At 39.2% G+C, this 12,969-nt stretch overlaps 1 protein-coding gene across 1 annotated transcript; it reads right to left on the reverse strand.

Annotated features, from left to right (window-relative positions):
* Positions 1-2,802: 2,802 nt before the first annotated feature.
* LOC124721126 lies at positions 2,803-5,291 on the reverse strand. Its single transcript, XM_047245943.1, has 3 exons — positions 5,201-5,291; positions 4,568-4,658; positions 2,803-3,518 (listed from the first exon to the last, which is right to left on the reverse strand). The coding sequence occupies exons 1-3, from the start codon at positions 5,232-5,234 to the stop codon at positions 2,969-2,971; spliced, it is 675 nt and encodes a 224-aa protein (XP_047101899.1). The 5' UTR covers positions 5,235-5,291; the 3' UTR covers positions 2,803-2,968.
* Between the last annotated feature and the right edge of the window lie 7,678 nt (positions 5,292-12,969).

Below are 12,969 nucleotides of genomic sequence, written 5' to 3' on the forward strand. Positions count from 1 at the left end.
AACAGGGCATTTTCCCTGATAGACTGAAATATGCTATTGTTATACCTTTGCATAAAAAGGGGGATAGATCTGATGTCAACAATTACCGTCCAATCTCCCTTCTAACAGCTTTATCCAAAATTTTTGAGAAAGTAATGTATTCAAGAGTAGCTTCACATATCTGTAAAAATGAAGTACTAACAAAATGTCAGTTTGGTTTCCAGAAAGGTTTTTCAACAGAAAATGCCATATATGCTTTCACCAGTCAAATTTTGAATAATCTGAATAACCGAATACCACCCATTGGGAATTTTTTTTATGATCTCTCAAAGGCTTTTGATTGTGTAAATCATGAAATTCTGCTAGACAAGCTCAAGTATTGTGGCATGAGTGGGACAGTGCACAAATGGTTTAATTCGTACCTAACTGGAAGAGTGCAGAAAGTTGAAATAAGTAGTTCTCGTAACATGCAAAGATCAGCACATTCCTCAAACTGGGGAACTATCAAGAATGGGGTTCCACAAGGGTCAGTCTTGGGTCCTTTGTTGTTCTTATTATATATTAATGACTTGCCATTCTATATTCATGAAGAGGCAAAGTTAGTTCTCTTTGCTGATGATACAAGTATAGTAATCACACCTGAGAAACAAGAATTACCTGATGAAATTGTCAATACTGTCTTTCAGAAAATTACTAAGTGGTTCCTTGTAAACAGACTCTCACTGAATTTTGATAAGACACAGTACATACAGTTCCGTACAGTGAATGGTATGATGCCATTAATAATTATAGACCTTAATCAGAAGCATATAGCTAAAGTAGAATATTCCAAATTCTTAGGTATGTCCATTGATGAGAGATTAAATTGGAAGAAACACATTGATGATCTGCTGAAACGTTTGAGTTCAGCTACTTATGCAATAAGGGTCATTGTAAATTTTGGTGATAAACATCTTAGTAAATTAGCTTACTACGCCTATTTCCACTCATTGCTTTCATATGGCATCATATTTTGGGGTAATTCATCACTGAGGAATAAAGTATTTATTGCACAAAAGCGTGTAATCAGAATAATAGCTGGAGTCCACCCAAGATCATCCTGCAGACATTTATTTAAGGATCTAGGGATATTCACAGTAGCTTCTCAGTATATATACTCTCTTATGAAATTTGTTATTAACAACCAAACCCAATTCAAAAGTAATAGCAGTGTGCATAACTACAATACTAGGAGAAAGGATGATCTTCACTATTCAAGATTAAATCTAACTTTGGCACAGAAAGGGGTGAATTATACTGGCACTAAAGTCTTTGGTCACTTACCAAATAGTATCAAAAGTCTGACAGATAACCAACAAGTATTTAAGAAGAAATTAAAAGAATTTCTGAATGATAACTCCTTCTACTCCATAGAGGAATTTTTAGATATAAATTAAGAAAAAAAAGAAAAAAAAACAAAACAAAAATATAAAAAAATTAAAAAAATAAAAATAAAAAATTAAGAAAAAACACAAAAAATAAAGTTGTTATATTAACTTAAGTATGTTGTTAAATTAACCTAATTATGTCATGTGTTGGAAAATTCGACTCGTTCCACATCATTACGAAATATCGTATTCATGATCCATGGAACTAGTATTAATCTAATCTAATCTAATCTATCATTTTGGAGTAAGTACATAGACAAGTGTGCCACTTCTTCACCATAATTTTCAGTAAATGTACATTCACTGAATTTAGATAGATACAATGGCATCATTAACTTATATGTGAACCAGGGACTGAAGATGTAAGTTTCATCTTCAGTATAATGTTTACTCTGATACACATTATACAGTGACAACTACCTCTCTCTCTCTCCTTCCCTCAATGGCTTTACCTTCCATTCCGCCTAACTGATCACTGTAACTATTGATAACACTGATGTAGCCACTAATCTGAATCTTTGTGTAATGTCCATTCTATGTATAATTAGAGAAAAATTCTATATTTCAACATTTAAGGAAATTCATAAACAGTGCCCAGAACATGTATAATACCTTTTCCATAGGAACAGATGAGTAATGGTAATACAGTTCATAAGAATTGCAATTTGATAGTAACAGTATTAGAAAGGTAAAAAAGAAATTTAAGTTGACAGAAATTATTCAAAAGCTATTTATTTTCTTATAGAACCATTACAAATTGATAAGTGTAAGTACACAAACGTTGGATACATTAAATATAAAATCAAAAGTGGTACCATTGGATTATGCTCTGGTAAGGCAACCTTCTATTCTATAAAACATACTGTTAAGCAGTCTCATGTTCTCATGAAGCTATTCGTGAGGTACACAGCATTATTATATTTTGATATACAATCAATATAATTTTGCAACTGTGACTATAAAAAAGTTCCATACATTGAACACAAAGCAAAAGTGATAAACTTGACAAGACTATATATTCAGCCAGTTTTGCAAAATAGCGATTTGCTTTGTACACCACATTGTGTAACAAGCTCATGGTCCCCTGAAATTGTTAATTTATTGACATTCTCCTTTTCCATAAAAATGGCCAAGGGTAATGTATAAAAGTGAAGTGGTAACATCGACAATGAAAAATACTTGGAGGCTCCTGTGAAACCACCAGGTAGTCACACATTTTAGTGTACGACTCACTTCACATATACCTAAATTTGCTGCAAGAGTTCATAGATTTCCGATATACAGTTGTCCTCTGTGGTACAAACCTCAAAGCAATTGAACATTACCGTATCCACTATGACGGTGTTTCTGAGGGAAGAAGATTTTCCATTTTCATTTATTTGTGTGTGTGTGTGTGTTTACATAATCAGTAATGAAACACTCAGATAGGGGTGATGGGGGTGGTAGACGATGATGAGAGGGAAATAAAAACTGACTATGTTTGGGGGAACAGAGGAGGAGGAGGGGGCAGTTGGTTTTTGGTTTATGATCGATATGTTTATGGAGGAGGAGGTTTGCGCTTTTTAAACAGATACTGTATCCTCGTTTTCTACAGTAAGCAGCTCTGCACTACTGTACTTCATTCTGTATGTAACATTGTACTTAATGGAGAGGAATGTAAAATTCTTGCTCAACATAATCCACATAGCTGCAGTGTTTAGAGCAAAACTGAATAATATTAGCATGACAAAGGCTACTTTAAGAATAATGGTAGTTGTAGACAAGGGCGTGTTTTCCACCTGCAATCCTGATGTTTCATTCCATACTGTTGTATTGAGCTCTGATTGAGGTGTACGAGAGTCCTGATCACCTTGCCCTGTTGCCATACTGAACTCATCATACCATTGTTCAAGGTATTCCATTTCAGCTGCAGATGTTTCTGCGGTGTACTGTTGAAAATGCTCCTTGGTGTCCATTCCAGATTTCAGTGTGTTTGTGGATTCAAGATGAGTATTCTCCTTTGTCAAATCAAGTTCATCATTTAGCTTAGTGAGGTCATCCATGTCATCAGATAATGCAGCATTATCTACTTTCAGTGACCCTGTAGGTGCTTGGCTGAAGTCTGGACCATTGCTGAAAGCCCAAAAAGTAAAATTATTAGTAATGTTTGACAGAAATTAGCTAATTTTAATGCCACATCAGATAAAAATCGTAATAGCTACTGAAAAATATTAAATGAATAACAGTGATGTGATAATGCCAATTTTGCAATTAGCAAAGAAGACTTAGAGGATTTGCTTATACAATAGTTTTGGAACTTCCTTTATAAATTGTTATATAGCTGTAAAATAATGTAGCACTAGAAGATTAAATGATAGTCCTATGCAATGTTCCACATGTTGTAATCGAGAATAGTGTTATATAGGTAGCTACCATTACAGTCCAACTTAACTTCATTGTCTTTATTGATGCATTCTATGAAAGATGTTGCTAGTATTAAAAGTACATATCGCAGTCTATATGCCAAACCCTGACATACTCTGGTAATGAATTTGTCAGGTACTGGTTCACCCATGTTAGCTAGTGAATTAAGATGACTGGAAGTGAAGTATATGTCCATGCTTTGTTTTACTACGTTTTGTGATATGTAAAGAGAAATCAGTTTGTTACTTTTAATATACACTTCACCTGTGGCAATTAGCCACAATTTGTCATGCATTGCATTGTAATATTAGGCAAATATGGCCAGTACTATACAGAAGTGAATATTGGTGGATATAATTGCCCTAACATACTACAGTAACAAATAATAGTGATGACCTCCTGTATCATGTAATGCATGGTAGTAATCTAATTCACTTTCTGATGTTGCTCAGTTATAAATCAATGTAACAGTGAATTATCTGTAAAAGGAGGTTGTAACTCGTTACCTATATTGCCTGCTATCCAAATACCGATTCATAATTGAATAAAATTACCAAAAGTCTACATGGTAATTATAGGACATAAATATAGAGCGAATTCATTGTGCTTACAGAGCCTTATACTTAATGTCTGTAGAGCAGACTTAAAGAATGCATTCCCATAACGTCAAAGTCCATTCACTCCTGTGTAATATCTAGTATCATCCATATGAAAGCTTGTGGAACGACAGCAAAGAGTAAGAACATAGTAATACTTACTAATATTGACGATCAGACAGCTCATGTTCAGGAACAACATGTGTGAAATTCCTGGGATCTGTGGTCGGTTCTTTAAGTACAGCTGTAGAAACTGAAACAGATGGTAATTTGTAAGTACTCACAGGAAATGAAAATTAAGTACCATGTTTCACTTTGCTAACAATTAGTCACAATATTATTGTAGCAACAAATACAAACAGTAAGTAAGAACATTGTCCATAATAGGGGACCATAAACTGGCCTATCCTTCAAGTAAGTAGATTACATATGAGTATGACCATTCAGCTATAAAATAACGGGAAGAAATATTTGTCTAAGGTGTCGATCAGTTCGTCACATGCATAGGTTTAAATAAGTTAGTTCAGCGTTATATTTTGTGTGGCTTTATTCTCTGCCTGCTACCTCTGATCCTGTCACCAAAGTTTCGAAATTATTTCAATAGCGGCTCATCCTCTCTGGCATTGGAAAACATTAATTGCACGTTACAATGAGCCCCAGAAATTGATAAATGCAGCAGTATTTTGAGATACCGATTGAAATCATCTTACAGACCGTTTACAACAACCAATAAATCGGAGTCAGATCAAAACTGGAGTAGTGGAAAGAAGTTATTCTTTGAGTAATGGTACTTACCAAAAATACTTAGTAAGAAAGAGAAGAATTCCATGTCTGTAGTCAGATAGCAAATCACAAGTATATGCCAACACTGAACACTAGCAGACGTCTTCGTCACACAGCGGACAGCACGAGAATGACGAGAGTTGGCTTTGCGTTGTCAAGGTCGAGTAAGGCGTTAGGCTGCTGGCGAGCGAGCCTTCGGCTGATAGTAGAGATCGCCCTTCCAGCGAAGACGCCAGCTCCATCTCTCGAATGATCTTGGTACTATCCACATGAATTCTGCAAGCACTCTCTTTGATACAGGCCTCCCACTTTTGTGCAACAAGTGGCATCATGAATCGTAAAAGAAATCAATGGTTTTTAGACGAAACTAACTTGAGCTTTGGAAGGAAATAAAATTAAGGGATATCAGTGGAAAACTTTGAGCACAGTGTGTTAAATGAGACCTGTTTCAGATAAAGGATGGTTAATTCGTATCTATCGGAATTGTTACTTATGATTTTAATTAGCAAGTCATGTTCTGTTGTTGCCAGTGAGAAAAAAAAGAATATCTTCCATGTTTCGTGTTAACAGGTACACGCTCAAAAGCAAATTTCGTAGCTTGAATTAGTTGCAGTGTTTACACCAATGAAATATTGTTTACGTATTAATGGTGTCTGTTTTTCAGTGTTATATAAAAGTTTTAATCTGATGTACTGTCGACACTGCCAAGTTGCTCTGCATGTCTGGCAACGACACAAATAAGCAAGGCATCTCAAATCGCACGGCCACCCCACACGGCAGTGAAATTTTTCTTGGAAAACTAAGTTCACCACGCAAAATATTGAAAACCACTGAATCAGTCTCATTTGCATTAAGATTCACTCCTCGTATTGCTTATTTGGACGAATATCTTCCGGCGGGTACAGTGGGGTTCCACATGTGTGTTCCAGCTGAATGTAAATAGTGATAAGTTTGCTTTTTCATTAAGGATTCCAGTAAGCCGCACACAGCAATAAATATCACTTGCACATTTGTATAACGCTTTTAGAAATCAGTGCTAGTAAATCATGCTCACAATATCTTTATAAAAATACGACACAGGTGCCTTTCATTGAGTGTCTGAAGACACGCAACCAGTACAGCACCTGTCCTATCTACAACAGTTAGGCAGTCTCTTGGTGACTCACAGCCGTAGCCGGACCCAAACTACGCTGTTCACTTCTGCGAATAACGTAGCGTGTGGGCTCCAACTTCGATGCAAATTTGATAAACGAAAACACAGCAGAGAGCGAACGTTACTAACACAAGTAACGTGAGCTAATCTGAGAATTGTTGTGGAGTTCATTCCGAAGATTGGTTGATGAAGCTATCCATTCTTGTCTATCCTTCGCAAGCATCATCATCTGCCGGCCGCGGTGGTCTCGCGGTTCTAGGCGCTCAGTCCGGAACCGCGGGACTGCTACGGTCGCAGGTTCGAATCCTGCCTCGGGCATGGATGTGTGTGATGTTCTTAGGTTAGTTAGGTTTAAGTAGTTCTAAGATCTAGGGGACTGATGACCACAGATGTTAAGTCCCATAGTGCTCAGAACCATTTGAACCATTTGAACCAGCTTCATCTCAGCATAACTATACCAACTTCATCCATTTGAATTTGCTTATTATGTTCAGGCTTTGGTTTCTCTCTAGAATAATTATTTCGCAGTCCTCCTTCCATTACCAAACTGACGATTTCTAAAAGTCAGAATTTGCCCTTTCAGTTGATAATTTCATTTAGTCGACCTGTACCATAAATATCATTTTTACCCAATACGATTCGGTATTTCCTTATTAGTTATTGGTCTACCTATCAGATGTTCAACATTACTCTGTAGCACCTCGTTTTTAAGGTTGGTTGTTTTGTAGAGTAAAGGGGCTAAACTGCATGGTTATCATTCAGTTACTAAGGCTGTCATTCCCTCATTGTTGAGCCAATTATCATCCAACTTTCTATCCCGAATATGATTAAACTCATTACAAGTACCATCAGCAAATATTCCTAAAACTTCAGTTTATACTTTATGTCAACAATTTTCTCTTGCTCAAAAATGATTTTGTTACTGCCAGTGAAGTAGATCCTACATAGGAAAACGCGTCGTCTACTTTCAGTGTCTAGTTCCCTAATTTAATTCTGTCGGCACCACCTGATGTAATTCGACTACATTCCCTTACCCTTGTATTACTTTTGATGATACTCATCTTACAATCTCATTCCAAGACAGTATCCGTTATGCCCAACTGTTATTCCAAGGCCTTTTCTGCCTCTGACAGAATTACAATATAGCCTTTAAGACACCTAGTTTCTATTTGTACTCTGTGAACATTATTTCGTACTCCAAATTTATCTATAGTTCTCTCTACTGTTTGTTGCATGTGCAGACTGAATAACATGGAGAAATGCCACAATACTATATTACTGCCTTCTCAGTCTTTGTCGTGCTGTCAGTCTTGTAACAGTGGTTTCGTTTCTGTTCAAATTGTAGATAGTTTTCGCTTCTTGTATTATACGCGATACCTTCAGTATTTCAACGAGTGTGTTATAACGAACACTGTCCTAATTTTTGTCCAACTCTACAGTTGTTATAAACGTCGGTTTTAATTTCTCCAGTCGATCTTGTAATAAGGAAGCATCACCAATGCGACCTCATATTGTAAGGAGTAATAAGAACACTTGCAAGATATTGGCTCCAGCAATCGATACCGAGCGAAATTTGGGTCATTATTCTGATAGTAAAAAGCTATGACCTTTCGAAAGTACAGCTTTTACACTTCCCCGCGCACGGATTGTTGGTTGCTCGGTCCTCTCAGTGCAGCTGCCAAATGTCTGAACGTAAAGTACTGTACAGCGATGGGAAGACCAGAGCCCTACTATTAGCGGAATGTAGAAGGCGAGGGAAGAGTAGAGAGGATGTGGACACATCTGCCCAACGTGTTTTGAAATCATTTCGACAATATAAATAATTCTACGCTAAAATTAGTTATTGATAGGAGTATGTAACACGTCAACATTGTGCCCATTCAAGTTCAACATTATTTTAAAAATATTCTGAGTTTTATATTCTGGTGATAAATGCATCAAAATATAAAAGAATAAACCTAAGCCACTGAAGAATTATTATGAAATGAAACTCACGATTTCTGACTTACAATTTCTTCATGCCATTCACGTTGGAGAATAGCGCATCTCCTGCAAATTTGGTTGCCTTTAATAGTGAGAGTTTTTAAAATAATATGCAACTGCATGTTTAATAATAGAGATAGCGCTACGCCACTTATTTAATGACACACTCATTTGTTTCATCTATTTGCACTGCACTGATGAATCGCAACCTACAAATGTTCGAATCAAAGTCATCTCTGGTGCCAGTTACAGGTTAGAAACCGCAAACTTTGGTGCAATGGACAAAGCGTGTTACAAATGTGGAAAAAGGGTTTCATAAACATATTACTTCCCTGTCAAGCAATCGGTGCCCGCGAAAGTTTGTAAGTTGTACTATCAGAGGGGTCACAGCTCCGTACTGGCATTATTATGGCCGAAATTTTCGTGCGGGATCTATTTCAGGGACTGACATCTTCCAATTGTGCTTTTTTCTCCTTAAAATATGAGGTCACATTGGTGATATTTCCTTGTAAGGTGTATCAGAGCGTCAGCATGGGCTCGTGTGTTCCCACATTTGTCGGGCAAAGTAATTAATCTGCCGTGCGGGTGGCGTCTGGGAATTTTTTTCCACTCTTCTGTAAGTAATTCGTATCAGTGGTTGATGAAACATAATTCGGTAATGTTCAACAATTTTGTAGTTTTCGTTTTCATAATTGCAATTATTACACTCTCCTTTGATGCCTGAGGATGATCCACGTGTCTCACATATCATGCAGATCATGAGGAAAGGTTTTTCGTGGCTGCCTCTTTCAAGGATCTCAATAATTCTTCTCGACGTAGGTCTTTCAGAGCTGTGTCACATTTTTCTCGCAGTATCACATCTCCCATCGCATCTTCATTTACTTGATCCACCTCTTCTATAGCCTCGCTTTTTAAGTTCATTTCCTTTGCAAAACCATTCTATACATTCCTTCATCCTTCCTGTCTTCCCTGCTCTAGAAATTCAGGCAGCTGCTCCTCTTTGGTCCAAAGGACTCTTAAGTTACTTATAGGCGGAAACTGTCTTTTCCCCGGTAATGCATAGTTCTGTTGTTTCGCAGGCGTCCTCTGGCCATTCGTACTTTACCATTTTTTATACTTACACTCAGCTTCATAGTTTTATACGCCTTCATTTCCTTTTCCCTGCTTCATTTGGTGCATATTCAGTACCTCAGCTGTCAATTAGTACCGATTAACAATGTCGGATTCACCGTAAACAACAACAAAAATGAAGCAATGTTCCGAATCAAGGTCAAGGTCCAGAAAAGCGAAATAACAGTAATAGCTATATTCGTGAATCGGAGTGTTCATTGTTCAAAGACGATATTCGAACGTACAGTCCACCCGCCTGGCCCGATTTTCGTTTCCAGTAACGATCCAAAGGTTTTGTAAATGTGATCTGTTGTCATGACTGATGGAACCACAGCTACTGAAAAGAAAACTACATCGATGAGTCAGAAACATTACGACCACTGCCAGCCGTGGTATTCAATGCCGCAAGGGTGCGTTGTAGCGACGAGAGGCGGTAAAGGATGTATAGTAAATGTCAGAAATGCACTTCGTGAACTCGCTTTAAATACTCCAGCGGGTTCACTGACGTCATCTCCGAAATCGTCTTCTCCGTGTGCTCAGAGAATCGAGACGCGAGTATCCGCCGCTACCCCTGTACCTGACAACACGTCACTTGAGCCATTTGTCGGGTACAATTGTACTGTCCCAGCGCAGAAAGGAGAGTGGCTGTAACCGAGGAATCATGGCATTGCAGCTACAAGTGGTTTTCTGGTGGTGGTGGTAGGTCGATTTGGAGGAGGGGACCAAACAGTGAGAAGATCGGTCCTATCGCATTAAGGAAGGGTGGGGAAGGAAGTCGGCCGTGCCCTTTCAAAGGAACGATCTCGGCATTTGCCTGCAGCGATTTAGGTAAGTTACGGGTAACCTAAATCAGGATGGCCTGACGCGGGTGTGCTAACCACTGCGCCTCCTTTCTCGGTGTGGTTTTCTGTCTTTATGTGAAGAATAATCTCTGAAACGTCTGTGGGGATTTTGATACGGTTACACTAACATTTAGTCTCGTTCACGAGGACAAATTGTATTATAATGTATTGTCTTGCCGAAAGACAAGTCGTCCGGCCATAGGTAACTAATTGATGCCATCCGTGACAATTCAGGGTCGGTCATTGGTTATTTACGATATTGATTCTGGTTCTGTTTATTCTGGTTATGTTTATACGTAAATCGTATATGCAAATTTGTGTACGTACGCACACACACACACACACACACACACACGCACACACACACACACACACGTATACACCTTAAGCTTGCGTCGCAAATATTGTGGAAATGGAAAGTGCTATTGATGAGCGGTTTTCATAGAATGGATTGGTAGTCAGGTGCTCGTATAGTTATCCAATGAATAGCTTGTAAATCATACACTTTTTAAATGTAACAATGACCATTGGCATTAACGAACTAAAAGTAGGGTAAATTAGTATGTGAATGATGTTTGTTGCAGCATTCCAGTGCGACTCGTTTACGAGATATCGTATTTGGAAAAACGAACAATACAAGTGCATACGCTAGGTATGGGGTTTCTGATCTGTAACGAGGCAACTGACCATCACAGTTTGTGTTCAAACTGACCAGTGGGCAGTGTCACTACACGCTTCCAATCTGGTATGGAACGATCGCTGCACACTTACTGGCAATGTTCGAGCAGGCTACACTTTACGTCGTTGCAGATCATCGGGTGCAGTTCGTATGTTACTGTAGACAACGCCTTTCAGCTTTTCGCGCAGAAAAAAAGCATACATGCGTCAAATCGGGAAAACGGGCCGGCCAAGGCACAGGTCCTCTGCGTCCGATACAACGATTTGAAAACAATTCGTGAAGACACGCTGCAGTACTTCGTGCATTATGGGCTGGACAGCCATCACGTTGGTACCACATGTTCTTCTTAGTCTGCAGAGGAACGTGTTCTAGCATCCGTAGAAGACGGTGTGTCGGGCGGCTGCAATACTTGTGCGCGTTCGGTGTTCCGTGTATAAAAAATTGGCCTGTTAGCTGATTGTTCACTACCCCACATCACACCTTTGCGCTTCATGGACGCAAACGTTCCATGTAAAGAAGCCAACGGGGTTTGTCAACAGAGAAGTAGTGCATGTTTCGGTGGTTTACCTGGCCAGAATAGGTAAATGTGGATTCATCGCTAAACAAGGTACATGATACATTTTGAGTATCCTGTCTTAATGGCCATGTATAGAGGTGAACACGATTATCATAATAGTTTCCATGCAGCTCTCTATCGAGAAAGGTGTGATACAGATGGAACCTATATCAATGGAGAATGCGTAGGAGACTTGCCGGACTCATGCCACTTCGTGATGCGGTTGCGCGGGACCTAACGTGCGGATCAACTGCAACGGCAACAAGAATATTAATCCTCGTCTCTTCTGTCGTCACAGGGTAGCCGCTTGGTCTTAGGCGCCTTGTCACGGTCCGTGCGGATGCCCCCGACGTAGGTTCGAGTCCTCCATCGCGCATGGGTGTGTGTGTTGTCCATAGCGTAAGATAATTATGTAGGCTTAGGGACCGATGACCTCAGCAGTTTGGTCCCATAAGACCTTACCACAAACTTCCAAAAAACTTTTTGTGTGTTTTTGTGTGTGGAAATATGTTAACACAAATATGTCAACACAAAGTTTTCGAGGACTGCTTTCTGATCTGTAAATGTATAGTAATATATCCTCTCTATTCAGAGAAAAACAAACAATTGCATTGGCATTCACACATACAAACTTTCGTCAAATTCCCGAGTCTGAGACGATAGTAAAAGCAAACAGAATAAGAAGATGAGGTGATTTCTCTGAACGGTGGTTAAATATCAAAACAGATATAGAGCAGACGTCAAAACATTACAGAAATGAAATATGCGTTTCTAGGAAAACGTTGGAAAGGATAATTATACTTAAGTAACACAAAAAATTATACTCCGTCCTAACAGGTCTTGGAGGGCCCAATGGTACCGACCGGCCGCCGTGTCATCCTCAGCCCACAGGCGTCACTGGATGCGGATATGGAGGGGCATGTTGTCAGCACACCTCTCTCCCGGCCGTGTGTCAGTTTTCAAGACCGGAGCCGCATCTTCTCAGTCAAGTAGCTCCTCAGTGTTGCCTCACAAGGGCAGAATGCACCCCACTTGCCAACAGCGCTCGGCAGACCGGAAGGTCACCAGTCCAAATGCTAACCCAATCAGACAGCGCTTAGCTTCAGTGATTTGACGGTAACCGGTGTTACCACTGCGGAAAGACCGTTGGCATTTAGTAACATAATGTCTTAATATTTCATCAGTATTAGAATAGTATCGGTATCACTGGTCTTTGTCAGAAGTACTTAACACATCACTGATACTGTGAACCAACTCAATGACATTCATGCACCTTGTGGTTTCGGAGCCTAGAATGGTCCCTAGGGATTCCTGCCTGTCGTAATAGACGACTAATAGGAGTCTCTCACCTTTCTGCCTAATACGTTATGGTCTCCTTTTAGGGTTTGACCTACACACTGTTCAAATTTTCCGAAGTGCAGGTCATTTAGGGAAGGACGCCTTACGTGGTGCATCTTC

Source organism: Schistocerca piceifrons, chromosome X (genome assembly GCF_021461385.2).
Source record: "Schistocerca piceifrons isolate TAMUIC-IGC-003096 chromosome X, iqSchPice1.1, whole genome shotgun sequence".
Taxonomy (NCBI): domain Eukaryota; kingdom Metazoa; phylum Arthropoda; class Insecta; order Orthoptera; family Acrididae; genus Schistocerca; species Schistocerca piceifrons.

Excerpts from the sequence above, each read along its gene's own strand:
- LOC124721126 (XM_047245943.1), bottom strand. The coding sequence starts at position 5,234 with ATGGAATTCTTCTCTTTCTTACTAAGTATTTTTG. Across the intron at positions 4,659-5,200 it reads TTTCTTACTAAGTATTTTTG|TTTCTACAGCTGTACTTAAA; the intron begins GTAAGTACCATT and ends CATCTGTTTCAG. Across the intron at positions 3,519-4,567 it reads CTGTCTGATCGTCAATATTA|CAATGGTCCAGACTTCAGCC; the intron begins GTAAGTATTACT and ends TTGGGCTTTCAG.